Source organism: Cherax quadricarinatus, chromosome 19, assembly GCF_038502225.1.
Source record: "Cherax quadricarinatus isolate ZL_2023a chromosome 19, ASM3850222v1, whole genome shotgun sequence".
NCBI classification, from domain to species: domain Eukaryota; kingdom Metazoa; phylum Arthropoda; class Malacostraca; order Decapoda; family Parastacidae; genus Cherax; species Cherax quadricarinatus.
The window spans coordinates 40919145-40946604 of NC_091310.1; the positions used below are offsets into that span (position 1 = coordinate 40919145).

Consider the following 27460-nt stretch of genomic DNA (forward strand, 5'->3'; position numbering starts at 1 on the left):
GACTCTTCGGGACCAACAACACTAAGTGTGAAGCTAAGCAACTTTATGAACAAGTTTTATATAAACTATTGTGATTGTCATATCTGTTTAAAGCCCTCTTTATTATAAATCTTTAAATATCTTATACAGAAAAACGGGATACAGCATATAACTTCTCTCCTTCAACATATAATAAATTTACATTCTTTTAAAACATTACTGGCATAAATCATTTCTGTAGAACAATAATTTATCTAACAATACTTGTAACAAATATCAACAGATTTAAAAGAAAACTTAATTTCTTTCAAAAGTCGTAAACACATTAAATATTTCAGCATCAAACAGTTTAAATACCTAAAGGTCAGGGCTCTACATTCGAAGACTGTTGCTGATATGGGTATGGTCAGTTGAGTGATGATACCTGTGACCTGCTTCTAGAGTTGTTCTACTCTCCTGGTCACATCCCTGGTAAGCAACTGACCAGCAAGGTCAGAGCTGTCCACCCACAGGCCATATGTGGCCCATAGGTTGATTTCTAGTGGCCTATTAATTGTCAAGTTCTTCATTTCTATAATGAATCATATAAGGATTATAAGCTGTGATTACAACCCTTATATTATGTATCTTGACATAATTTTAGTACCAAAGCCTCCAAGTTTCAAAATATAAGAATCTTTGCATATCATCGCCCTCTTATATTCCTAAAAGATAAAATTATCGTATGTGGTTAGCGAACCTTCCTGTGTCTATTTGGACCAAGATGTAGATGATAGAGCAGTGTGAACGAGGCTCCTGCTGACTAGAGTGGTAGGTCCATATAAGCATCACAGCCTGGCTGATCAGGCAGTTTCTGCAGGAACTGGTCCAGTTTCCTCACAGGAATATTATTTGATGGGGGTAAGTAGTGTACACTGGGCTGTGGGTAGAGTGACTGTGAGGGTATAGGTAGAGGGGTCCCAGGTGGCCACGCCCTCACGTTGAAGAACTGGGCGAGGAAGAGGTATGTGGAGGTAATGGGAAGGAGAGGCCAGACGGAAGATAGTAGAAGTGACTTCAAGAGTAATCTGCGTCAGTAGTGTCCCCGGCAGAAGCACTCTCACCACCACGTCCTCTTCCCCAGCCACACTCACCTGCAGCACAACATAATGTAACTTAATGCTGGTGACCCGTTAAGTGCTGTGCCTTCAAGCTGGTGAAGGACTCTTGTTCCAAGGAATAACAGCTACCTTTGGATTTATCGCTTTTCCATGAATACAAAAATAATACTGCTGCTGATGCTACTCCACGTAGCAGTTGATACTGGTGAAGGTCTTATTCCAAGGAACTAAACTTGTTTTTCCCGTCTTTGTATCGAGTCCAAGTGACTTCCATTCTCCAGACGTATGACTCCTAAATATAATAATAATTCACCTAGAAGTAGGTACATGGTGGATACTCGTGGGTCGCAAATCCTGGAAGGAAAGCTCAAATATAACTAATTAAATATAAATAAATAATGTCGTCATTACGGCATAACGAAATAAACTAATATTATCGTCTGCATAAATAACTCACTATGATTATAACCAGATATAAATATGTAAACAGCTCATTACTACGGTAACTTGTTTAGCTATGACCGCGGGTTCAATCCCGGCCGGGGTATGGTTTGGTTAGCTATCAAAACTTTGTGGCCCAGTCCCTGGACCCATTATGTGCCTCTGTAACAATCTGACTACCACCCACACCATGGGTATAGAGTGCATAATAAATATATTACACTAACATATATCATATACACAGAACTATATACATACTGGGAGGAAGATGTGGCTGGCAGACACTCTGTGCCTGAATGTGACCTGGTACTCTGGTGGGGGTCGAGGGTCACTGGCTTCATCACTCTGACCTGATCTCACCTCCTCCACCTCCCAAATGTCACCTGCAAAATTATATTAAATAAAAAAAAATAGAGCTTATTACACGTTTTAGATAACTTCAAATAATACCTAGATACCTATTTACTGGTAAGTTACCAGGAGCAGTAAGTGTAAAGTTTTACCCATAAGTTTCAGTCACCCTGGAAACTGAATCCAAGACCTTTCGGTTGTGAGCAGAAAGCTCTAGCACTAAACTATAGGTCTGGAACATCATATTTCCAAGGACAGGCTTATATTTTATGTAACGGGGTCCTGTAGCCCGTAGCAGTTCCTGACCAGCCAGGCTGTGGCTCATACGTCGGGTTACGTGCGGCCATCAGTAACAGCCTGGTTGATCAGGCCTTGATCCGCGCACTCAGCTCACACACTGAGGTCCTTGGCTCGATCCTTGGTACGGATGGAAATATTTGAACATGTTTCCTTAAGACACCTGCTGTCCCTGTTCACCCAGCAGTAGATAGGCACCTGGGTGTTAGTCGACTGGTGTGAGTCTCATCCTGAGGACAAAATTAACATAATTTGCCCTAAATGCTCTGCATAACAAGGTGCTTTCTGTATAGTGTGTCATTGTTCTCAAGTAGGTCTATAAAAGTTGTTTCATGTACTCGTAGAAATAGATTATTATTATTATTATTATTATTATTATTATTATTATTATTATTATTATTATTATTATTATTATTATTATTATTATTCATTGACCCCTTCCTCTCCAAACTCTTCACCAATGCCCCCGTCTTTTATACATAATTTGTGAGATGTCATTCAAAATGTTAATCACCTTGTAAACCTAACTTTTAAGTTTACTTGAAGGTAACCCTTGAATCTGTCGTAGCTACTGAAGCCGGAGTGAAATATTTCACCTGGTATAAACCTCGGTAATTCGGTCCCAAGACCGAAACATCCGAGTGTTTGGTTACGTGTATTTTTGGAACCAATATTTTCATCGTACTAATAATATAATTATAATTATTATTATTCTTGTAATAATAAACAATTAAAATTTACCATTCCATAACCCATGTCTAGTTGTCAGTAGCCTATAAGCATTAGGATTATTCTGCCCGAAATGTTTATGTATGCTAGTGACTTTCGTTGTGCTTAAATGTAAACTACTCAAAGACGTAAAAAATTTGAATTTTAAATGTTTTTTTAATTATTATTATTATTATTATTATTATTATTATTATAATTAATGGAGGAGCACTAATCCCGCAGGGGTAATACAGCTTCTGGATGGGGGGGGGGTAAACGGGAAGGTATTCATGTTCGATCTAAGGAAGGGGAGAACAGGTTCAGTTTTTTGGATCAAGAGCCTTTCATGTGAAGAGCATCAGACCAGAGTTTACCTGGAGAGAGTTCCGGGGGTCAACGCCCCCGCGGCCCGGTCTGTGACTAGGCCTCCTGGTGGATCAGAGCCTGATCAACCAGGCTGTTACTGCTGGCTGCACACAAACCAACGTACGAGCCACAGCCCGGCTGGTCAGGTACCGACTTTAGGTGCTTGTCCAGTGCCAGCTTGAAGACTGCCAGGGGTCTATTGGTAATCCCCCTTATGTATGCTGGGAGGCAGTTGAACAGTCTCGGGCCCCTGACACTTATTGTATGGTCTCTTAACGTGCTAGTGACACCCCTGCTTTTCATTGGGGGGATGTTGCATCGTCTGCCAAGTCTTTTGCTTTCGTTGTGAGTGATTTTCGTGTGCAAGTTCGGTATTAGTCCCTCTAGGATTTTCCAGGTGTATATAATCATGTATCTCTCCCGCCTGCGTTCCAGGGAGTACAAGTTCAGGAACTTCAAGCGACAGATTTTATGTCCAAGAACCCAACTTATTATGACGAGAATACTATCTTCTGTGATGAAGATATACTCTCATGGGTGTATCTTCCAGTGTATATCCACCGAAAGATGTGAATCTTCATATACACCGTAAGGTATAGATACCTGTATATACATGGTGTGCATATCTTTGTATATACGCATCCTTCTAGGGAAGTGCCTTGATGCCGGTAAGAGGCTCTTGAGCCCAGGAGCCAAACTTATCCTTTCCTTCCTGGAGTTTACCTGGAGAGAGTTCCGGGGGTCAACGCCCCCGCGGCCCGGTCTGTGACCAGGCCTCCTGGTGGATCAGAGCCTGATCAACCAGGCTGTTGCTGCTGGCTGCACGCAAACCAACGTACGAGCCACAGCCCGGCTGATCAGGAACTGACTTTAGGTGCTTGTCCAGTGCTAGCTTGAAGACTGCCAGGGGTCTGTTGGTAATCCCCCTTATGTGTGCTGGGAGGCAGTTGAACAGTCTCGGGCCCCTGACACTTATTGTATGGTCTCTTAACGTGCTAGTGACACCCCTGCTTTTCATTGGGGGGATGGTGCATCGTCTGCCAAGTCTTTTGCTTTCGTAGTGAGTGATTTTCGTGTGCAAGTTCGGTACTAGTCCCTCTAGGATTTTCCAGGTGTATATAATCATGTATCTCTCCCTCCTGCGTTCCAGGGAATACAGGTTTAGGAACCTCAAGCGCTCCCAGTAATTGAGGTGTTTTATCTCCGTTATGCGTGCCGTGAAAGTTCTCTGTACATTTTCTAGGTCGGCAATTTCACCTGCCTTGAAAGGTGCTGTTAGTGTGCAGCAATATTCCAGCCTAGATAGAACAAGTGACCTGAAGAGTGTCATCATGGGCTTGGCCTCCCTAGTTTTGAAGGTTCTCATTATCCATCCTGTCATTTTTCTAGCAGATGCGATTGATACAATGTTATGGTCCTTGAAGGTGAGATCTTCCGACATGATCACTCCCAGGTCTTTGACGTTGGTGTTTCGCTCTATTTTGTGGCCAGAATTTGTTTTGTACTCTGATGAAGATTTAATTTCCTCATGTTTACCATATCTGAGTAATTGAAATTTCTCATCGTTGAACTTTATATTGTTTTCTGCAGCCCACTGAAAGATTTGGTTGATGTCCGCCTGGAGCCTTGCAGTGTCTGCAATGGAAGACACTGTCATGCAGATTCGGGTGTCATCTGCAAAGGAAGACACGGTGCTGTGGCTGACATCCTTGTCTATGTCGGATATGAGGATGAGGAACAAGATGGGAGCGAGTACTGTGCCTTGTGGAACAGAGCTTTTCACCGTAGCTGCCTCGGACTTTACTCTGTTGACGACTACTCTCTGTGTTCTGTTAGTGAGGAAATTATAGATCCATCGACCGACTTTTCCTGTTATTCCTTTAGCACGCATTTTGTGCGCTATTACGCCATGGTAACACTTGTCGAAGGCTTTTGCAAAGTCTGTATATATTACATCTGCATTCTTTTTGTCTTCTAGTGCATTTAGGACCTTGTCGTAGTGATCCAATAGTTGAGACAGACAGGAGCGACCTGTTCTAAACCCATGTTGCCCTGGGTTGTGTAACTGATGGGTTTCTAGATGGGTGGTGATCTTGCTTCTTATGACCCTTTCAGAGATTTTTATGATATGGGATGTTAGTGCTATTGGTCTGTAGTTCTTTGCTGTTGCTTTACTGCCCCCTTTGTGGAGTGGGGCTGTGTCTGTTGTTTTTAGTAACTGTGGGACGACCCCCGTGCCCATGCTCCCTCTCCATAGGATGGAAAAGGCTCGTGATAGGGGCTTCTTGCAGTTCTTGATGAACACAGAGTTCCATGAGTCTGGCCCTGGGGCAGAGTGCATGGGCATGTCATTTATCGCCTGTTCGAAGTCATTTGGCGTCAGGATAACATCGGATAGGCTTGTGTTAATCAAATTTTGTGGCTCTCTCATAAAAAATTCATTTTGATCTTCGACTCTCAGTCTGGTTAGCGGCTTGCTAAAAACTGAGTCATACTGGGACTTGAGTAGCTCACTAATTTCCTTGCTGTCATCTGTGTAGGACCCATCTTGTTTAAGTAGGGGCCCAATACTGGACGTTGTTCTCGATTTTGATTTGGCATAGGAGAAGAAATACTTTGGGTTTCTTTCGATTTCATTTATGGCTTTTAGTTCTTCCCGCGATTCCTGACTCCTAAAGGATTCTTTTAGCTTAAGTTCGATGCTTGCTATTTCTCTGACCAGTGTCTCCCTACGCATTTCAGATATATTGACCTCTTTTAGCCGCTCTGTTATTCTTTTCCGTCGCCTGTAAAGGGAGCGCCTGTCTCTTTCTATTTTACATCTACTCCTCCTTTTTCTTAGAGGAATAAGCCTTGTGCAAACATCGAGTGCCACCGAGTTAATCTGTTCTAGGCATAAGTTGGGGTCTGTGTTGCTTAGTATATCTTCCCAGCTTATATCGGTTAGGACTTGGTTTACTTGGTCCCACTTTATGTTTTTGTTATTGAAGTTGAATTTGGTGAATGCTCCCTCGTGACTAGTCTCATTATGTCGGTCTGGGGCTCCACGCATACATGTCTGAACCTCAATTATGTTGTGATCTGAGTATATTGTTTTTGATATGGTGACATTTCTTATCAGATCATCATTGTTAGTGAAGATGAGGTCTAGTGTATTCTCCAGTCTAGTAGGCTCTATTATTTGCTGGTTTAAATTGAATTTTGTGCAGAGATTTAAAAGCTCGTGTGAGTGTGAGTTTTCATCAGAGCTGCCTCCTGGTGTTATTACTGCAACAATATTATTTGCTATATTCCTCCATTTTAGGTGCCTTAAGTTGAAATCGCCCAGGAGCAAGATGTTGGGTGCAGGAGCTGGAAGATTTTCCAGACAGTGGTCAATTTTTAACAGCTGTTCCTGGAATTGCTGGGATGTTGCATCCGGAGGCTTGTAGACTACCACAATGACTAGGTTTTGGTTCTCGACCTTTACTGCTAAAACTTCCACTACATCATTTGAGGCATTAAGCAGTTCTGTGCAAACAAGTGACTCTGCAATGTACAGGCCAACCCCCCCCCCCTTTTGCCTGTTCACTCTGTCACATCTGTATAGGTTGTAACCTGGGATCCATATTTCGTTGTCCAAGTGATCCTTTATGTGGGTCTCAGTGAAAGCCGCGAACATTGCCTTTGCCTCTGCAAGCAGTCCACGGATGAAAGGTATTTTGTTGTTTGTTGCTGGCTTTAGACCCTGTATATTTGCAAAGAAGAATGTTATCGGACTGGTGGTATTGTTGGTACTGGGGGGGGGGATTTTTTTCCCGCATTAGTATCTGTATCTGTTGGTTTGGAGTGGAGGCCATCGACTGTGGTTCCACTCCAGGAATGACTGGATTTGGTGTACGATTTCTGCCATTTCCTGCCAGTTTTTTTTCCTTCCTGGCACTAAAAAAACCTCCCCCTCTTGAGTGGCTGTGGCTACCCAGGTTTTCCCATGGCCTGGATGTTTTGTATCTTTTTGTCCCCTTTAGATGGTATGCCTGGCAATTTAAGTTATAGCACAGTCTTTCGTGTACTGAAGAGGTACACAGTTCAGGGTGAAAAAGCTTACAGGAAGGGAGTTTGCATTTTCCTGTTGTCATGTGGGCATTGCATTTTCTAGGGTGGTCATAGTTGCACGTCCCATCTGTTTTTCCAGATTTCCCATGCCAGCAGATACCAAGTGCATAGTATGTGCACAGGCTTTGCAAAAGCCTTCGACAAGTGTGACCATGGCGTAATAGCGCACAAAATGCGCGCTAAAGGAATAACAGGAAAAGTCGGTCGATGGATCTATAATTTCCTCACTAACAGAACACAGAGAGTAGTCGTCAACAGAGTAAAGTCCGAGGCAGCTACGGTGAAAAGCTCTGTTCCACAAGGCACAGTACTAGCTCCCATCTTGTTCCTCATCCTCATATCCGACATAGACAAGGATGTCAGACACAGCACCGTGTCTTCCTTTGCAGATGACACCCGAATCTGCATGACAGTGTCTTCCATTGCAGACACTGCAAGGCTCCAGGCGGACATCAACCAAATCTTTCAGTGGGCTGCAGAAAACAATATGAAGTTCAACGATGAGAAATTTCAATTACTCAGATATGGTAAACATGAGGAAATTAAATCTTCATCAGAGTACAAAACAAATTCTGGCCACAAAATAGAGCGAAACACCAACGTCAAAGACCTGGGAGTGATTATGTCGGAGGATCTCACCTTCAAGGACCATAACATTGTATCAATCGCATCTGCTAGAAAAATGACAGGATGGATAATGAGAACCTTCAAAACTAGGGAGGCCAAGCCCATGATGACACTCTTCAGGTCACTTGTTCTATCTAGGCTGGAATATTGCTGCACTCTAACAGCACCTTTCAAGGCAGGTGAAATTGCCGACCTAGAAAATGTACAGAGAACTTTCACGGCGCGCATAACGGAGATAAAACACCTCAATTACTGGGAGCGCTTGAGGTTTCTAAACCTGTATTCCCTGGAACGCAGGAGGGAGAGATACATGATTATATACACCTGGAAAATCCTAGAGGGACTAGTACCGAACTTGCACAAGAAAATCACTCACTACGAAAGCAAAAGACTTGGCAGACGATGCACCATCCCCCCAATGAAAAGCAGGGGTGTCACTAGCACGTTAAGAGACCATACAATAAGTGTCAGGGGCCCGAGACTGTTCAACTGCCTCCCAGCACACATAAGGGGGATTACCAACAGACCCCTGGCAGTCTTCAAGCTGGCACTGGACAAGCACCTAAAGTCAGTTCCTGATCAGCCGGGCTGTGGCTCGTACGTTGGTTTGCGTGCAGCCAGCAGCAACAGCCTGGTTGATCAGGCGCTGATCCACCAGGAGGCCTGGTCACAGACCGGGCCGCGGGGGCGTTGACCCCCGAAACTCTCTCCAGGTAAACTCCAGGCTTGGTTTCCGTTTGCCTTGGGTTTCTGTGACTGTATTCCCTGTTGGTGCATGTTTCCCTGTCTTACTTCTATCCTCCCTAGCACCAACAATGGAGCTCCCACCAGTTGTTTTTGGTAATATATCCTCACTATTGCTAGTGGAGTCCTCTTGTTTGCTATTTCCTGCAGTATTTCTAGTTTGCAATATTGGTTTTATCTTATCTTTGACTACACTTGTTTCCCTACTATGGCTCCTGTCCCCTATGAGGTCATTTATATGTATTCCTTCCTGCGTATAGTTCCCGACTACCTGGACAAAATCTCCAGCTTCACCATTTCTGTCTCCCAGGACAGCATCTCCAGCTTCACCATTACTGTCTCCCAGGACAGCACCTCCAGCTTCACCATTACTGTCTCCCAGGACAGCACCTCCAGCTTCACCATTACTGTCTCCCAGGACAGCACCTCCAGCTTCACCATTACTGTCTCCCAGGACAGCACTATCAGCCCCACATTTACTGACTACCAGGACTTCATCTCCAGCCTTACAGTTTCTGACTACATGGCCAGTATCAAGAGCAGTACCATTCAACACAGACTTTTTATGTTCCCATCTGTTGTAGAAAGCTTCCAGGTTGTCTATGAAAGCAGCTTTGATGTTGTCCTCTTTTAATACCCTTGTGATTTTAGTCCACAGATTTATCTCATTTGGGCATACCCAAAAACATTTCCCTGTTTTAACACTGCTTGTAGCTAGTTCTTGGATATCTGCACAAGGGGCGTGACACCAATTTCCACACAAATGACAATTTATCCATGTGGAAGCCCGTTTGTTTGACTGACCAGACTACACACAGCTTCATAATGATTTGAATGGTTGATTTACTGCAATTCTACTAGTAACCTCTTGAATATTCTATTAATAAACTCCTTAAATGAAGCTCTAGCTATTTGTATTTCTGTTTCTAACTGTTTTTGTATATTGGACAGCTTACCGTGCACGTTCCTGATATATATTTAATGTTTGTGTTTATAAGGGCGCCTACAACCCCATCCGTTTACAGTCTGCTTTATTGTCCAACGAAACCGTTTGAAACCAGTCAAGGGTTCGGACCAGTCGATCTGATCTGATCAGTGGGTCGCTTATTTAAAACATACTGGTCGGTGATTTGGGCTAACACATGAAGGATCTACTGGAAATTATCTACCCGAGTAATATGTGATTTGATTGATACAAAAGTATAACTTGCGTGTTGAAGAAACCGGTGATTTCTGGCAGCTCCTACAATGACGAACGGTCGACCTCAACCCTTGTTTATCAATCGCTGTATCTAGCTTTTCTATTTTTTTTTCCGTCTCCACCACAATAAATGCTATATTATCACTATAGTTGACTGGTGGAAATTTTGGAGGAAGGACGCTTTTTCTGTAGTAATATTTGCTTCTGGTTGTGTATATTGCGACCGCTGGTAACTACAGGTTATATGAAATTCACAGTATACGTCTGGTATTTCAAGAAAAAAGAAACTAATGAAAGTCACTCCACTCCACTAAGTACCATTATAATACTGGTTAGTTGCTACTACAACACTGTATTCTGCTATTCACTGGTATCACTAGATTATATGCCTCTTATTCCCCAGGTGCTATTTGATCCCTGAAGGTTTAGTTCTCTTATGTTAAAATAAACATATAAATACACAGAAAGGTGTTTACCTCTCGGTGTATACACACCGATCGTTTATTTTAATTCATATTTTCAAGATAAAAGTAGTATTGATGTTATTGTAATCCCTTAACATGGTATATACAGTGAAAGGTATATACTGTATATACCGAGCATTTACTTTTGTTTTAAGCATTTCAGTGCATTTGATGCTAGTGTGACCCTCGTCTAGTATGTAAACATAAACCTAACTCGCATGATTTTATATTTTAGGTGAAAATTAGCGAGACTGACCTAATAGATCAGTGTTGTCCTTCGCTGGTGACCTGATGACCTTAGGTGATGATCTGGTAATCGGTGCCCCGCTGCTGATGTAGCTACCAGCCAGATCACCTGGGGTTAATTCTGCCCATACACGGGTAACCTTTTAGTACCAACCGTCTTGCAAGTATTTGTGATATTTACTTCAAGTATTTGTGATATTTAGCGCAAAATGGTAATGGGAATCAAATAAAATATTCGTTTATTGTATATGAAGTGTCTGGTAAATAGATTGAAGCAGCTTACCAGACAAGGTCGAGGCTGTCGCCTCCTCCTCGTCAACATGGACGTCTTCTTCAGACCTGAGGAGAGAGGCGAGTGCCCGCATGTCCACACCCCATCCATCACTCATTACTCTCAAACGACTATGATTTTCTCCCTAACACTTCCTCTCGCTCAAGCACCAGCTCACACTCAAATAATGTCGTGCCCTCAACAGTGACTCACACATCCATGACCTAATGCACCAACTCTCACGATCTTCCTCAGATGTAGTGGGTTCTTTCGTCTTCTTGAACGTCAAGACGAGTATTAGCAGTTCCACGTCCTAACCAGCTACGTTAACCTTGACAGGGATGAAAAAAACTGTTATTACATTAATTTAGACACATAAGTAAGCTTTATCACACTTGAGTATAACATTAACCAAAATACTTTCCTTCGCTCACAAACTTAGTATATTATGACTCTGAAATTCAAAAGAATGTGAAATAAGAATGGAAATCTATTGTACTTTAGAAATTTGAACTGATGTGTATTTTTTGTAACAAATACTAAACAGTATTTTGACGTTATCTGGTGAATATAACATTTTTACTAGGTTACAGCAAGAGCTATGTTTAACTAGCATCCTTACCAGCTAGTTATCAATACAATGGTTTCTCTATATTATTTTGAAATCTACTTGAATCTCCACGGCAGGTCTGGCGTCACTTATGTTTGGGTACCGTCAAACAAGACAGTTTACATGACAGTACATTGGAAAGGCAGATTATAATGTGTATTGCCTTAAGCACAAACGATACTTATAGAACATGATTACAGTATACTCTACATCATATAAAATAATATGAAACTATTACCAAAACTCTTCTAGCCTAATTGTCAATTATTTCATATAATAAGAGTGGCTGAACTTAACAGTGAAAATATTAGCACTGTAAAAAACATTGGTCATTATCAGTACGTTATCTAGCACGTGCAAAAAGTGGATAGTCTCGACATCAGATATGTTATCACTATTAATGAAGTGATTTCCTGGAGGGTTTGCTTGGACATGTTTCTAAATGTTTGGACACTAAAGGTATGATATTTCAGTGCATTGCCTTGTTTCTGTGTATATAAACTGTACTGCCATTGATCTAGTTGTTGTCTAGCAGTGACAACATCTTGTAATCTACTAACCATGTTGTTATCTCCATAAATATGTTTTATTTGACTGTCTTGACACATTTCATTATGATGAATCTGCTACTTCTTGTCTATTCTGTTCTGCTTTCTTCAAACTTGTTTGCTATCTTTCCTAAAAATACTTTTTTAAGCTACTGTTTAAGAAACCAAGGGTATGCTCGACGTTCTTTATTGAACGCAAGTAAGGTATCCCCGATGAGGAACCATTAAGTGGCTGCTTGAATGTTTCTTCCAACTTGCCGTTTTTATTTCGCTCATAATACGTAAAGGTCTCATCCCACCGGCTTCAATTTTTCAGTACCTCAATGCTTAAACGAGACGGGACTCACACAGAAGACGGCAAAGAAATAAGTGAGACATTGAAGTCCCAGTATGACTCAAAGTTTAGCGAGCCGTTAATCAGACTAAGAGTCGACAATCTAAATTATTTTTTTATGACCGAGATTCAAAATTTGGTTAATTCAAAAATTTCTGATATTATCCTAACACTGCAAGACTTTGGAAAAGCAATAAATGACATGCCCATGCACTCTGCCCCAGGCTTAGACTCGTGGAACTCTGTGTTCATCAAGAACTGCAAGAAACTCCTCTCACGTACCTTAAATATTCTGTGGAGAGGGAGCATAGACACAGGGGTCATCCCAGTCACTAAAAACAACAGACATGGCCCCACTCCACAAAGGTGGCAGTAAAGCAATTGCAAAGAATTACAGACCGATAGCACTAACGTCCCACATCATAAAAATCTTTGAAAGGGTTCTAAGAAGCAAGATCGCCACCCAAATAGATACCCATCAATTGCACAACCCAGGGCAGCATGGGTTTAGAGCAGGTCGCTCCTGCCTCTCGTAACTACTGGACCACTGTGACATGGTCTTGGATGGTCTGGAGGAAAAACAAATTGAAGATGTAGTATACACAGGCTTTGCGAAAGCTGTCGACAAGTGCGATAATGGTGTAATAGCACAAAATGCGTGATAAAGGAATAACAGGAAAAGTGGGTAGATGGATCTATAACTTCCTAAGAAACAGAACACAGAGTAAAGTCAGAGGCGGCTACAGTGAAAAGCTCTGTTCACAAGGTACAGTACTCGCTCCCATCCTTTTCCTCATCCTCATATCTGACATGGAGATGTAAGCCACATCACCGTCTTTCTTTGCGGATGACTCCCAAATTTGCATGACAGTGTCACCCATCGAAGACACTGCAAATCTCCAAGCGGACATCAAATCTTTAAAAGGGCCGCAGAAAACAATATGAAGTTCAGTGAAGATATATTTCATTTACTCCGCTTTGGAAAACTCGAGGAAATTAAAACTATCGGAGTATAAAACGAATTTCAACCACACAATAGGACGAAAAACTAATGTGAAGGACCTGGGAATGATAATATCAGAATCTCACTTTCTAAGATCACAACAATGTTTTTTCTACATCTGCTTGGAAATAATAGCATGGATAATGAGAACCTTAAAAGCTAGAGATGCCAAGCCCATGATGATTCTCTTAAAATCGTTGTATACTAACGGCCCCTTTCAAGGCAGGCGAAATTGCAGACCTCGAGAATATACATATAATTTTCACGGCACGTTTAGTACGATAAAGCACCTAAATTACCGGGAATAGCATACAGACCAACTTTTGCGAAGATTTATGGATTATTTTGAACCATCGTCTAACCCTCACGTGTCATCATGAGTTCCTTTACATGAATTTGAACCTCCTTCCCAGAGGAGGTGGAACCTTTCTGGCTCAGAGGCAATAGCTACTGGGGCTGAGAATAACAATTAATTGGTGCGGAATAATTTGGAAGTAATATTGAATGTAAGTGTGATTAATAGAAACAGGTGGAATCTAAGAGCCTTGCAGCAGAACAGATTCCCAAACTCTACCTCTCAGTAGTTCAGGTAAGGTAGTAAAGCCACCAGACAGGTTCCATTTGTAATTAATAAGGTCATACTTTCATTACCACGTCTGTGCTTGATAGTGTGTTGTAGCCTCATTTTGTCTTATAATTTATGAGGAAAGAAATGTAATTCTGTACCATAGGATCGAAGAGTAATTTCGATCTTATGTGATAAGATAAGATAAGATTTCGTTCGGATTTTTAACCCCGGAGGGTTAGCCACCCAGGAAAGTCAGTGCGTCATCGAGGACTGTCTAACTTATTTCCATTGGGGTCCTTAATCTTGTCCCCCAGGATGCGACCCACACCAGTCGACTAACACCCAGGTACCTATTTGCTGCTAGGTGAACAGGACAACAGGTGTAAGGAAACGTGTCGAATGTTTCCACCCGCCGGGAATCGAACCCGGGCCCTCCGTGTGTGAAGCGGGAGCTTTAGCCACCAGGCCACCGGACCATGTGTTTATGTATCATGTCATTTATAATTTATGGGGAAAGGGGTTTATCATTTATTGCTCTGTTGTGGTGAGATAATCTGTTGATAAACTGTGTGTTTGCCTCAACTTCTGATTATCCTTCCAGTATAACACTGCCTCTAACATCTGTGTGTCCTCAAGACCATTGTTAAAAATTTATGTTACGTACATAAAGCTTACATAAAACTTATGTACTTACTTGCTTACGTACTTATTTCCTTACTTTTTACTGGCTTAAAACCTGTCCAGTCTTACTTAAAGAAAAGTTTGTAATGATTTTGGAAGAAACTGGAAAATTTGAAACACATTTTCGTACGATAATTTTTGAGTGTCCCAACTGATAAGCTTCATCTCTTCCATATTAATATTAATAATCGTGTGCACTGAGGCATAAAGAACTGGTTATGGAATACCTGGAGTATACCTGCAGAGGGTTTCAGGGCTCAATGTCCCCGCGGCCCGGTCTGTGATTAGGCCTTTTGGTGGATCAGGGCTTGATCAACCAGACTGTTACTGTTATAGAGATACCTTTCTCAGATCGCGCAGAAGCCGGAATACATCTAGTTATGAAAAGGGTGATTTTTTTTTCCAATGTATAATATCTTGATTGCCTTTTCGGAACTGCCGAAATCATTACTGGCTGATGTATCTTATAAGAAGGATGAAACCATATAACTTGAGTCAATGTTGATGAAAAAATTGCCGATGTGCTAACATGGTAAAAATAATTGGAATCGTAGGATTCAGTGCTATAACTGGATAATGTCTCTTCTGCTCGGCTTTAAACTTCTAGCACTTGTGTGTTTTTCTTAAAGGAATGCTCGTATTGTTATTGGGCGTAAAATCCAATTTGATTATTTTTATTTATTTGTGATATTGATTTTTCTATTCCATAATTGGAAAAAAAAATCCACTTCTGACCGGCTTCAAACTTTTAACGCTGATTTATTTAATAAGAAAAATTACACCTTATAACTTCGGGCTGTACAGGCGGAATTTGCTAATGTACTAAAATAGTATGATATGAAATTGTTAAATTCCGTGTGATAACTGGAGAATTTCTCTTCTGACTAACTTATTCACTGTCAGTGTCTTACTGAAAATATTTAACATTATACTATTAGACTTTGTAGCCGCTGATGTCATGATTTTATTAACGAAAATGTTGGAGTATTATACTTTCCTGAACCATGAAAAAATTAAGATATGCTAAAATAATTAACAGGACCTTTATCATATTTCAGACCCACACCTTGTTAATGTCTATACAATTCTCTTTAGTCGTGTAAGAGATATTTGCTATCGAAAACCTACAACAAATGGTAAATATTGAACTGAATTTAAAATGATGTATTTATTATGTTTTACAATTATATTGTCTTCTAGGTGTCTTCTAGGTGTCTTCTAGGTGTCTTCTAGGTGTCTTCTAGGTGTCTTCTAGGTGTCTTCTAGGTGTGCTTTTATAGTAAAATAACTTTTGTTAGCTTTATTACGATCACAAATGATTTCCATGATATAAACGGGGGAGCAAACCACCCTAAGTTAGTTACATAGTTTAATATCTTTATTTTCCACCCCATACCCATGGTGTGAGTGGTAGTTACAATATTACAGCTGCACATCATGGGTCCAGGGACTATACCTTAACATTACAGGTGCATATCATGGTGGCCCGGTGGCCTGGTGGCTAAAGCTCCCGGGTTCGATTCCCGACGGGTGGAAACATTTCGACGTGTTTCTTTACACCTGTTGTCCTGTTCACCTAGCGGCAAATAGGTACCTGGGTGTTAGTCGACTGGTGTGGGTCGCATCCTGGGGGACAAGATTAAGGACCCCAATGGAAATAAGTTAGACAGTCCTCGATGACGCACTGACTTTCTTGGGTTATCCTGGGTGGCTAACCCTCCGGGGTTAAAAATCCGAACGAAATCTTATCTTAAGAGACTGGACCCCAAAGTTTTGATAACTAAACAAGTAGTAATGAAATACTTGCATGTTTATATCTGGTTACTACAGTCGAAATTAATTATTTATGGAGTCATGAATTCATTCACAAAGATATTACAGAGCAACATATATGTGGTTATGAAATTTATTTATTTATTTTATTTTTTTTTATTTATAATTTGAGCACACTTACAGAGGTACAAAAAAAATACAGATAAGAGCAGCATGCCAAAGCCACTTATACTATGCATAGCATTACGGGCTGGCTTAAAATTAACTTAAGATTAACTAAGCAATGATGAAATCAGTGAAAAACATTAATGTAAACTGATAACAATAAAGCACAAATGAGTATTACAAAGACAGGTCATATGGTTGTATGCATTGTTATAAATTCAGTAGAATGGAGTATTCTGTTAGGTAGTGTATTTAAAAAATAATAAAGTTAGATTGGGTTTTAGGTTTAACATTTATGTGATATAATTGTGAGAAACATTTAAGATATACAATTTATAAGGTTCAGTTATTCAGTATTTATTTGGTTTTGGGTGAGTAAGTGATCTTTGAGAAGAGACTTGAATTTATAAACAGGTAGTGTTTCTTTTATATTTACAGGTAATGAATTCCAGATTTTAGGGCCTTTTATGTGCATTGAGTTTTTGCATAGCGTGAGATGGACACGAGGAATATCAAAGAGTGATCTGTGCCTTGTGTTATGGTCATGTGTTCTGTTGAGGTTGGCAAGGAGATGTTTGAGGGGAGGGTTAATATCAGAGTTGAGTGTTCTATGTATGTAATAGGTGCAGTAATAAGTATGGATGTTTTGTATGGTGAGTAGGTTGAGTGTATTGAATATTGGTGGAGTGTGCTGCCTGTAGTGAGAATTTGTTATCATTCTAACTGCAGCCTTTTGTTGGGTAATTAGTGGTCTGAGATGGTTACTTGTTGTTGAGCCCCATGCATAAATTCCATAGGTGAGATAGGGGTAAATAAGAGAGTGATATAGGGCCAGGAGGGCTGACTGTGGAGCATAGTACCGTATCTTCGATAGTATGCCTACAGTCTTGGAAATTTTCTTAGAAATTTGTTGTATATGTGTATGAAATTTGAGTCTATTATCAAGGTGGGTTCCTAAGAATTTTCCCTCTGTTAGCTTTGTGATAGGTGATCCGTTTATCATTATGTTAAGAGGGACATCTGTAGCTCTGTTACCAAACTGAATGAAGTAGGTTTTGTCAATGTTTAGTGTAAGTTTGTTAGTACTCATCCAGGTAGATATTTTCTGTAATTCGGTATTTACAGTATTGGCTAGCGTGACTGGGCTCGGGTGGGAGAAGACGTATGTTGTGTCATCAGCAAATAGTGTGGGTTTGAGTAATTGAGAAGCATTTGGTAGGTCATTTATGTATAGGAGAAAGAGAAGAGGGCCAAGGACACTTCCCTGTGGGACACCAACTGTAATTGTAACTGTAATATTTACATTGCCTTGTATTTGAGCAAGGTATTAATAAATATAAACAAGTTTAAGTGGTTATGAGTTAATAACACTAAGTAAAATCAGGGTATTTTTCCAGAATGGTTGGTAACATACTACTGTGAATAAAACTGAAATTTCTTGAACATCTGTGAAATAAGTCGTCTCTGAATTTAGCCTTATCTCATTCCAACACAGTGACGCAAGGTCTGATAATAATCCATCTGGCAAATTTCACACTTGGTTGTATCTGCATCAGCCGGGTGATGCATACATACACACAAGTGTACACATGAATACATATGTGCATACCTATGGGACAAAAACTTGGGATGTAAGCAGGTGTAATAACCAGCGTACTCTAGTGGAGCAAAGGAAAGGAGGTAAAATGTAACTGACCTGGAAGAGACTGTGCACATACTATGCACTTGGTATCTGCAGACATGGGAAATCTGGAAAAACAGACGGGACGTGCAACTATGACCACCCTAGAAAATGCCATGCCCATATGACAACAGGAAAATGCAAACTCCCTTCCTGTAAGCTTTTTCACCTTGAAATGTGTACCTCTTCAGTACAGGAAAGACTGCTATAACTTAAATTGCCAGGCACACCATCTAAAGGGTACAAAAAGATACAAAACATCCAGGCCATGGGAAAACCTGGGTAGCCACAGCCACTCAAGAAGGAGAGGTTTTTTAGTGCCAGGAAGGAAAAAAAACTGGCAGGAAATGGCAGAAATCGTACACCAAATCCAGTCATTCCTGGAGTGGAACCACAGTCGATGGCCTCCACTCCAAACCAACAGATACAGATACTAATGCCGGAAAAAAAAATCCCCCCCCCAGTACCAACAATACCACCAGTCCGATGACATTCTTCTTTGCAAATATACAGGGTCTAAAGCCAGCAACAAACAACAAAATACCTTTCATCCGTGGACTGCTTGCAGAGGCACAGGCAATGTTCGCGGCTTTCACTGAGACCCACATAAAGGATCACTTGGACAACGAAATATGGATCCCAGGTTACAACCTAGACAGATGTGACAGAGTGAACAGGCAAAAGGGGAGGGGGGGTTGGCCTGTACATTGCAGAGTCACTTGTTTGCACAGAACTGCTTAATGCCTCAAATGATGTAGTGGAAGTTTTAGCAGTAAAGGTCGAGAACCAAAACCTAGTCATTGTGGTAGTCTACAAGCCTCCGGATGCAACATCCCAGCAATTCCAGGAACAGCTGTTAAAAATTGACCACTGTCTGGAAAATCTTCCAGCTCCTGCACCCAACGTCTTGCTCCTGGGGGATTTCAACTTAAGGCACCTAAAATGGAGGAATATAGCAAATAATATTGTTGCAGTAATAACACCAGGAGGCAGCTCTGATGAAAACTCACACTCACACGAGCTTTTAAATCTCTCCACAAAATTCAATTTAAACCAGCAAATAATAGAGCCTACTAGACTGGAGAATACACTAGACCTCATCTTCACTAACAATGATGATCTGATAAGAAACGTCACCATATCAAAAACAATATACTCAGATCACAACATAATTGAGGTTCAGACATGTATGCGTGGAGCCCCAGACCGACATAATGAGACTAGTCACGAGGGAGCATTCACCAAATTCAACTTCAATAACAAAAACATAAAGTGGGACCAAGTAAACCAAGTCCTAACCGATATAAGCTGGGAAGATATACTAAGCAACACAGACCCCAACGTATGCCTAGAACAGATTAACTTGGTGGCACTCGATGTATGCACAAAGCTTATTCCTCTAAGAAAAAGGAGGAGTAGATGTAAAATAGAAAGAGACAGGCGCCCCCTTTACAGGCGACGGAAAAGAATAACAGAGCGGCTAAAAGAGGTCAATATATCTGAAATGCGTAGGGAGACACTGGTCAGAGAAATAGCAAGCATCGAACTCAAGCTAAAGGAATCTTATAGGAGTCAGGAATCGCGGGAAGAACTAAAAGCCATAAATGAAATCGAAAGAAACCCAAAGTATTTCTTCTCCTATGCCAAATCAAAGTCGAGAACAACATCCAGTATTGGGCCCCTACTTAAACAAGATGGGTCCTACACAGATGACAGCAAGGAAATGAGTGAGCTACTCAAGTCCCAATATGACTCAGTTTTTAGCAAGCCGATAACCAGACTGAGAGTCGAAGATCAAAATGAATTTTTTATGAGAGAGCCACAAAATTTGGTTAACACAAGCCTATCCGATGTTATCCTGACGCCAAATGACTTCGAACAGGCGATAAATGACATGCCCATGCACTCTGCCCCAGGGCCAGACTCATGGAACTCCGTGTTCATCAAGAACTGCAAGAAGCCCCTATCACGAGCCTTTTCCATCCTATGGAGAGGGAACATGGACACGGGGGTTGTCCCACAGTTACTAAAAACAACAGACATAGCCCCACTCCACAAAGGGGGCAGTAAAGCAACAGCAAAGAACTACAGACCGATAGCACTAACATCCCATATCATAAAAATCTTTGAAAGGGTTCTAAGAAGCAAGATCACCACCCATCTAGAAACCCATCAGTTACACAACCCAGGGCAACATGGGTTTAGAACAGGTCGCTCCTGTCTGTCTCAACTATTGGATCACTACGACAAGGTCCTAAATACACTAGAAGATAAAAAGAATGCAGATGTAATATATACAGACTTTGCAAAAGCCTTCGACAAGTGTGACCATGGCGTAATAGCGCACAAAATGCGTGCTAAAGGAATAACAGGAAAAGTCGGTCGATGGATCTATAATTTCCTCACTAACAGAACACAGAGAGTAGTCGTCAACAGAGTAAAGTCCGAGGCAGCTACGGTGAAAAGCTCTGTTCCACAAGGCACAGTACTCGCTCCCATCTTGTTCCTCATCCTCATATCCGACATAGACAAGGATGTCAGCCACAGCACCGTGTCTTTATTTGCAGATGACACCCGAATCTGCATGACAGTGTCTTCCATTGCAGACACTGCAAGGCTCCAGGCGGACATCAACCGAATCTTTCAGTGGGCTGCAGAAAACAATATGAAGTTCAACGATGAGAAATTTCAATTACTCAGATATGGTAAACATGAGGAAATTAAATCTTCATCAGAGTACAAAACAAATTCTGGCCACAAAATAGAGCGAAACACCAACGTCAAAGACCTGGGAGTGATCATGTCGGAGGATCTCACCTTCAAGGTTATAGTTTAATATGTTTATTATGCACCCCATACCCATCCTGTGGGCGGTAGTCAAACAAGATGGGTCATACACAGATGACAGCAAGGAAATGAGTGAGCTACTCAAGTCCCAATATGACTCAGTTTTTAGCAAGCCGCTAACCAGACTGAGAGTCGAAGATCAAAATGAATTTTTTATGAGAGAGCCACAAAATTTGGTTAACACAAGCCTATCCGATGTTATCCTGACGCCAAATGACTTCGAACAGGCGATAAATGACATGCCCATGCACTCTGCCCCAGGGCCAGACTCATGGAACTCCGTGTTCATCAAGAACTGCAAGAAGCCCCTATCACGAGCCTTTTCCATCCTATGGAAAGGGTGCATGGACACGGGGGTCGTCCCACAGTTACTAAAAACAACAGACATAGCCCCACTCCACAAAGGGGGCAGTAAAGCAACAGCAAAGAACTACAGACCGATAGCACTAACATCCCATATCATAAAAATCTTTGAAAGGGTCCTAAGAAGCAAGATCACCACCCATCTAGAAACCCATCAGTTACACAACCCAGGGCAACATGGGTTTAGAACAGGTCGCTCCTGTCTGTCTCAACTATTGGATCACTACGACAAGGTCCTAAATGCACTAGAACATTTCATCACTTTCAAGGACCATAACATTGTATCAATCGCATCTGCTAGAAAAATGACAGGATGGATAATGAGAACCTTCAAAACTAGAGAGGTCAAGCCCATGATGACACTCTTCAGGTCACTTGTTCTATCTAGGCTGGAATATTGCTGCACACTAACAGCACCTTTCAAGGCAGGTGAAATTGCTGACCTAGAAAATGTACAGAGAACCTTCACGGCGCGCATAACGGAGATAAAACACCTCAATTACTCGGAGCGCTTGAGGTTCCTGAACCTGTATTCCCTGGAACGCAGGCGGGAGAGATACATGATTATATACACCTGGAAAATCCTAGAGGGACTAGTACCGAACTTGCACACGAAAATCACTCACTACGAAAGCAAAAGACTTGGCAGACGATGCAACATCCCCCAATGAAAAGCAGGGGTGTCACTAGCATGTTAAGAGACCATACAATAAGTGTCAGGGGCCCAAGACTGTTCAACTGCCTCCCAGCATACATAAGGGGGATTACCAACAGACCCCTGGCAGTCTTCAAGCTGGCACTGGACAAGCACCTAAAGTCGGTTCCTGACCAGCCGGGCTGTGGCTCGTACGTTGGTTTGCGTGCAGCCAGCAGCAACAGCCTGGTTGATCAGGCTCTGATCCACCAGGAGGCCTGGTCACAGACCGGGCCGCGGGGGCGTTGACCCCCGGAACTCTCTCCAGGTAACCTCCAGGTAATGGGGAAGTGTAACAAACGGGGTGCCGCAAGGGTCGGTGTTACAGTGAGTAGTGTTTCTGGTTTATTTGAGTGATACTGCAGATGAAATGGGGGCAGATGCATCCCTGTTTGTTGATAATATAAAACTAATAAGCAGAATAAAAACAGACGAGGACTATGAAAGGCTGCAAATAAATTGCAAGATTAGTATACCTGGAGGAGTATACATAGAGGGTGTTCCGGGGGTCAACACCCCCGCTGCCTGATCAATGGTCAGATAAGTATTTGATTGAATTCAACCCCAGTAAATGCAAGGTCCTGAAAATCGGGGAAGGAGACTCCGCGTATAGTCTCGGGAGACAGGCTGCAGACCTCACTGAGAGAAAGTCCAAGCGTATTACCTGGAGTTTACCTGGAGAGAGTTTCGCCTAGCATTTCGCCAGAGGCTCAAATCAACCGAATAACCTTTGTCTGGCAAATCTAAGAGTGGCCCTTAAGGAATCTCAGCAAAGGGTCATTCCGGGCACTTTATACACTATTTGTCAGGCTTATCTTGGAGTGCACAGCACCAGTTTGGAACCCTACACCTGAGGTACTGAAGTACGTGACGAGGCTTGTTCCTGAGTTAAGCAGCATGACCTATGAAGAGAGGCTAATGAGACTGAATCTAACGACACTGGAGGACGGAAGAATCAGGGGAGACATGATAACAACATACAAAATAATCAGGGAAATGGTAGGATAAATAGGGACAGGCTGTTTGAAAAGCGAGAAATGGGAATTCAAGGACACATCTGGAAATTAAAGACTCAGATAAGCCACGAGGATGTCAAGAAGTATTTCTTCAGTACGAATGTTGAATGATCTCGGTGAGGCAGTGGTGGAGGCAGGCTCCACACATAGTCTTAAGAGAAGGTGCGATAGGGCCCACGAGGCTAGGAGGGAATGAATATGGCAAGTAGCAAGTTAAGAGGTGGGGCTCGACCCCTGTACATATAGGTGAGTACATTCATAAAGACATGCATATATCCACATGCAAGTATATGAGCACACATACATGTATAGACATTCATACATATATGAACACATTCGCATATGGGGAATTAAATACAAAATGGGAAGTGACACAGTTACTTTTTGCTGATGATCCTGTGCTTATGGGAGATTCTAAAGAAAAATTGCAAAGGTTAGTGGATGAGATTGGGAGTGTGTGTAAAGGTAGAAAGCTGAAAGTGAACATAGAAAAGAGTAAGGTGATGAGGGTATCAAATGATTTAGATAAAGAAAAATTGGATATCAAATTGGGGAGGAGGAGTATGGAAGAAGTGAATGTTTTCAGATACTTGGGAGTTGACGTGTCAGCGGATGGATTTATGAAGGATGAGGTTAATCATAGAATTGGTGAAGGAAAAAAGGTTGAGTGGTGCACTGAGGTATATGTGGAGGCAAAAAATCTTATGTATGGAGGCAAAGAAGGGAATGTATGAAAGTATAGTAGTACCAATACTCTCATATGGGTGTGAAACTTGGGTTGTAAATGCTGCAGCAAGGAGGGGGTTGGAGGCAGTGGAGATGTCCTGTCTAAGGGCAATGTGTGGTGTAAATATTATGCAGAAAATTAGGAGTGTGGAAATTAGGAGAAGGTGTGGAGTTAATAAAAGTATTAGTCAGAGGGCTGAAGAGGGGTTGTTGAGGTGGTTTGGTCATTTAGAGAGAATGGATCAAAGTAGAATGACATGGAGAATGTATAAATCTGTAGGGGAAGGAAGGCGGGGTAGGGGTCGTCCTCGAAAAGGTTGGAGGGAGGGGGTAAAGGAGGTTTTGTGGGCGAGGGGTTTGGACTTCCAGCAAGCGTGCGTGAGCGTGTTAGATAGGAGTGAATGGAGACAAATGGTATTTGGGACCTGACGAGCTGTTGGAGTGTGAGCAGCGTAATATTTACTGAAGGGATTCAGGGAAACCGGTTATTTTATATAACCGGACTTGAGTCCTGGAAATGGGAAGTACAATGCCTGCACTCTAAAGGAGGGGTTTGGGATATTAGCAGTTTGGAGGCGTATATTGTGTATTTTTATACGTATATACTTCTAAACTGTTGTATTCTTGGCACCTCTGCAAAAACAGTGATTATGTGTGAGTGAGGTGAAAGCGTTGAATGATGATGAAAGTATTTTCTTTTTGGTGATTTTCTTTCTTTTTGGGTCACCCTGCCTCGGTGGGAGACGGCCGACTTGTTGAATATATATATATATATATATATATATATATATATATATATATATATATATATATATATATATATATATATATATATATATATATATATGTATATATATATATATATATATATATGTATATATATATGTATATATATATATATATATATATGTATATATATATATATATATATATGTATATATATATGTATATATATATATATATGTATACATATATATATATATATATATATATATATATATATATATATATATATATATATATATATATATATATATATATATGTATATATATATATATATGTATATATATATGTATATGTATATATATATGTATATATATATATATGTATATATATATATATATATATATATATATATATATATATATATATATATATATGCATACGTATGCACATGCATACTACGCATGAATACACATGCATACTTACATAAACATGTATATAAATGCATACATATTACCTGAAGTATTACCTGGAGAGAGTTCCGGGGGTCAACGACCCTGCGGCTCGGTCTGTGACCAGGCCTCCTGGTGGATCAGAGCCTGATCAACCAGGCTGTTGCTGCTGGCTGCACGCAAACCAACGTACGAGCCACAGCCCGGCTGGTCAGGTACCGACTTTAGGCGCTTGTCCAGTGCCAGCTTGAAGACTGCCAGGGGTCTGTTGTAATCACCTTATGTATGCTGGGAGGCAGTTGAACAGTCTTGGGCCCCTGACACTTATTGTATGGTCTCTTAACGTGCTAGTGACACCCCTGCTTTTCATTGGGGGGATGTTGCATCGTCTGCCAAGTCTTTTGCTTTCGTAGTGAGTGATTTTCGTGTGCAAGTTCGGTACTAGTCTCTCTAGGATTTTCCAGGTGTATATAATCATGTATCTCTCCCACCTGCGTTCCAGGGAATACATGTGTAGGAACCTCAAGCGCTCCCAATAATTGAGGTGTTTTATCTCCGTTATGCACGCCGTGAAAGTTCTCTGTACATTTTCTAGGTCAGCAATTTCACCTGCCTTGAAAGGTGCTGTTAGTGTGCAGCAATATTCCAGCCTAGATAGAACAAGTGACCTGAAGAGTGTCATCATGGGCTTGGCCTCCCTAGTTTTGAAGGTTCTCATTATCCATCCTGTCATTTTTCTAGCAGATGCGATTGATACAATGTTATGGTCCTTGAAGGTGAGATCCTCCGACATGATCACTCCCAGGTCTTTGACGTTGGTGTTTCGCTCTATTTTGTGGCCAGATTTTGTTTTGTACTCTGATGAAGATTTAATTTCCTCCTGTTTATCATATCTGAGTAATTGAAATTTCTCATCGTTGAACTTCATATTGTTTTCTGCAGCCCACTGAAAGATTTGGTTGATGTCAGCCTGGAGCCTTGCAGTGTCTGCAATGGAAGACACTGTCATGCAGATTCGGGTGTCATCTGCAAAGGAAGACACGGTGCTGTGGCTGACATCCTTGTCTATGTCGGATATGAGGATGAGGAACAAGATGGGAGCGAGTACTGTGCCTTGTGGAACAGAGCTTTTGTACACATTGCATACACACTCTCATGAATGAGTGAAGCATTGGGCATGTTTCCTTATACCTGCTGTCCTTGTTCACCTAGCAGTAAATAGGTACCTGGGTGTTAGTCAACTGTTGTGGGTCGCATCCTGGGGGACAAGATTAAAGGACCTAGTGGAAATAAGAGAGAGTTCTGGATGTTGCACGGATATTATTACGTTATCTTGGGTAGGAGCTAACGTCTGGATTAATAATGCCAAACAGAATCTTATCTTCATCTTAATCTTATCGTACAGTGATATATAATTAAAACACTTGCAGGTGGACATTTTATTTTTTGTTTGGGTAAAGAGTATTTGTACTGTGTAGCTATAAAATCTTTTTAAATTAGTTTATGTTGAAAGACCTATGTATGTCTCTAGTATATACAGCAGGGGTGTCACTAGCACGTTAAGAGACCATACAATAAGTGTCAGGGGCCCGAGACTGTTCAACTGCCTCCCAGCATACATAAGGGGGATTACCAACAGACCCCTGGCAGTCTTCAAGCAGGCACTGGACAAGCACCTAAAGTCGGTTCCTGACCAGCAGGGCTGTGGCTCGTACGTTGGTTTGCGTGCAGCCAGCAGTAACAGCCTGGTTGATCAGGCTCTGATCCACCAGGAGGCCTGGTCACAGACCGGGCCGCGGGGGCGTTGACCCCCGGAACTCTTTCCAGGTAAACTCCAGGTAATTATATAAAAATTAAATACTGTATATAACAATTTTATTCTACAGTATACCTTTCTTATATTATTAATTCGCTTCATGCTTTAACCGTTTTATTTAATGTGAGCAATATCATTATTAGGCCATACTGCTGTACGTAAAAGAAGTAAGAGAAGAAAATACTTACCTATTCATGAACACTACAGAGGCCAGCGCGTCCTGGTTACTATGGCAACCAGCTCCCTCATTTCCTCAGGGATCATAAATATTTTTATATTTTCATTTTGTAGCATCATGAATGCGTAAAGGCCATGTGTCTAATAACTTACGATGCGCAAAATATGACTTTTGATTTATAAATTTTTCATGACCTCAAGAATTCTTGAATGTCACTAACATTTGCCCGCGCTTTTCTTTAATCTCTGAATGGAGTGTTGCATCATTATATTTAATCGACTTATTGCTATATAATTTTTTAAACGTATTTTAACCTCTGGTGTATGCATTTGTAGTAAGAAGTAACACCGAATTAAAGAGTTTTTAGTAATCAGTAGACAATTATAATATT

At 41.3% G+C, this 27460-nt stretch overlaps 2 protein-coding genes across 5 annotated transcripts in view; one reads left to right on the plus strand and one right to left on the minus strand.

Moving 5' to 3' along the window:
* Dnaaf6 (Dynein axonemal assembly factor 6) lies at positions 1-27458 on the minus strand. Of its 2 annotated transcripts, XM_053776149.2 has the most exons (5): positions 27080-27458; positions 10903-11221; positions 10630-10740; positions 1779-1903; positions 1-1112 (listed from the first exon to the last, which is right to left on the minus strand). In XM_053776149.2, the coding sequence occupies exons 2-5, from the start codon at positions 11006-11008 to the stop codon at positions 867-869; spliced, it is 588 nt and encodes a 195-aa protein (XP_053632124.1). In that variant the 5' UTR covers positions 11009-11221; positions 27080-27458; the 3' UTR covers positions 1-866. The 2 variants fall into 2 exon arrangements, with proteins under 2 accessions (XP_053632124.1, XP_053632125.1); XM_053776150.2 differs by lacking the exon at positions 27080-27458 and having other exon boundaries at positions 10903-11261.
* The window catches only part of LysRS (Lysyl-tRNA synthetase), a 52849-nt gene continuing 52118 nt past the window's right edge, over positions 26730-27460 (plus strand). Inside the window, exon 1 of one of the 3 annotated variants that reach the window (XM_070086718.1) lies at positions 26730-26913. The gene's annotated coding sequence lies outside the window, so the exon portion shown is untranslated. The remainder of the gene's footprint in view (positions 26914-27460) is intronic. The other 2 variants (XM_070086720.1, XM_070086721.1) reach the window with 2 other exon arrangements.

Bases quoted from the DNA above. Each gene is read 5' to 3' on its own strand.
- Dnaaf6 (XM_053776149.2), bottom strand. From the start codon at position 11,008: ATGAGTGATGGATGGGGTGTGGACATGCGGGCACTCGCCTCTCTCCTC. The intron at 1,904-10,629 runs GTCAGTCTCGCT...ATAATTTTGCAG, and splicing joins GGACAACACTGATCTATTAG to GTGACATTTGGGAGGTGGAG. The intron at 1,113-1,778 runs GTATGTATATAG...GTTGTGCTGCAG, and splicing joins CCAGCCACATCTTCCTCCCA to GTGAGTGTGGCTGGGGAAGA.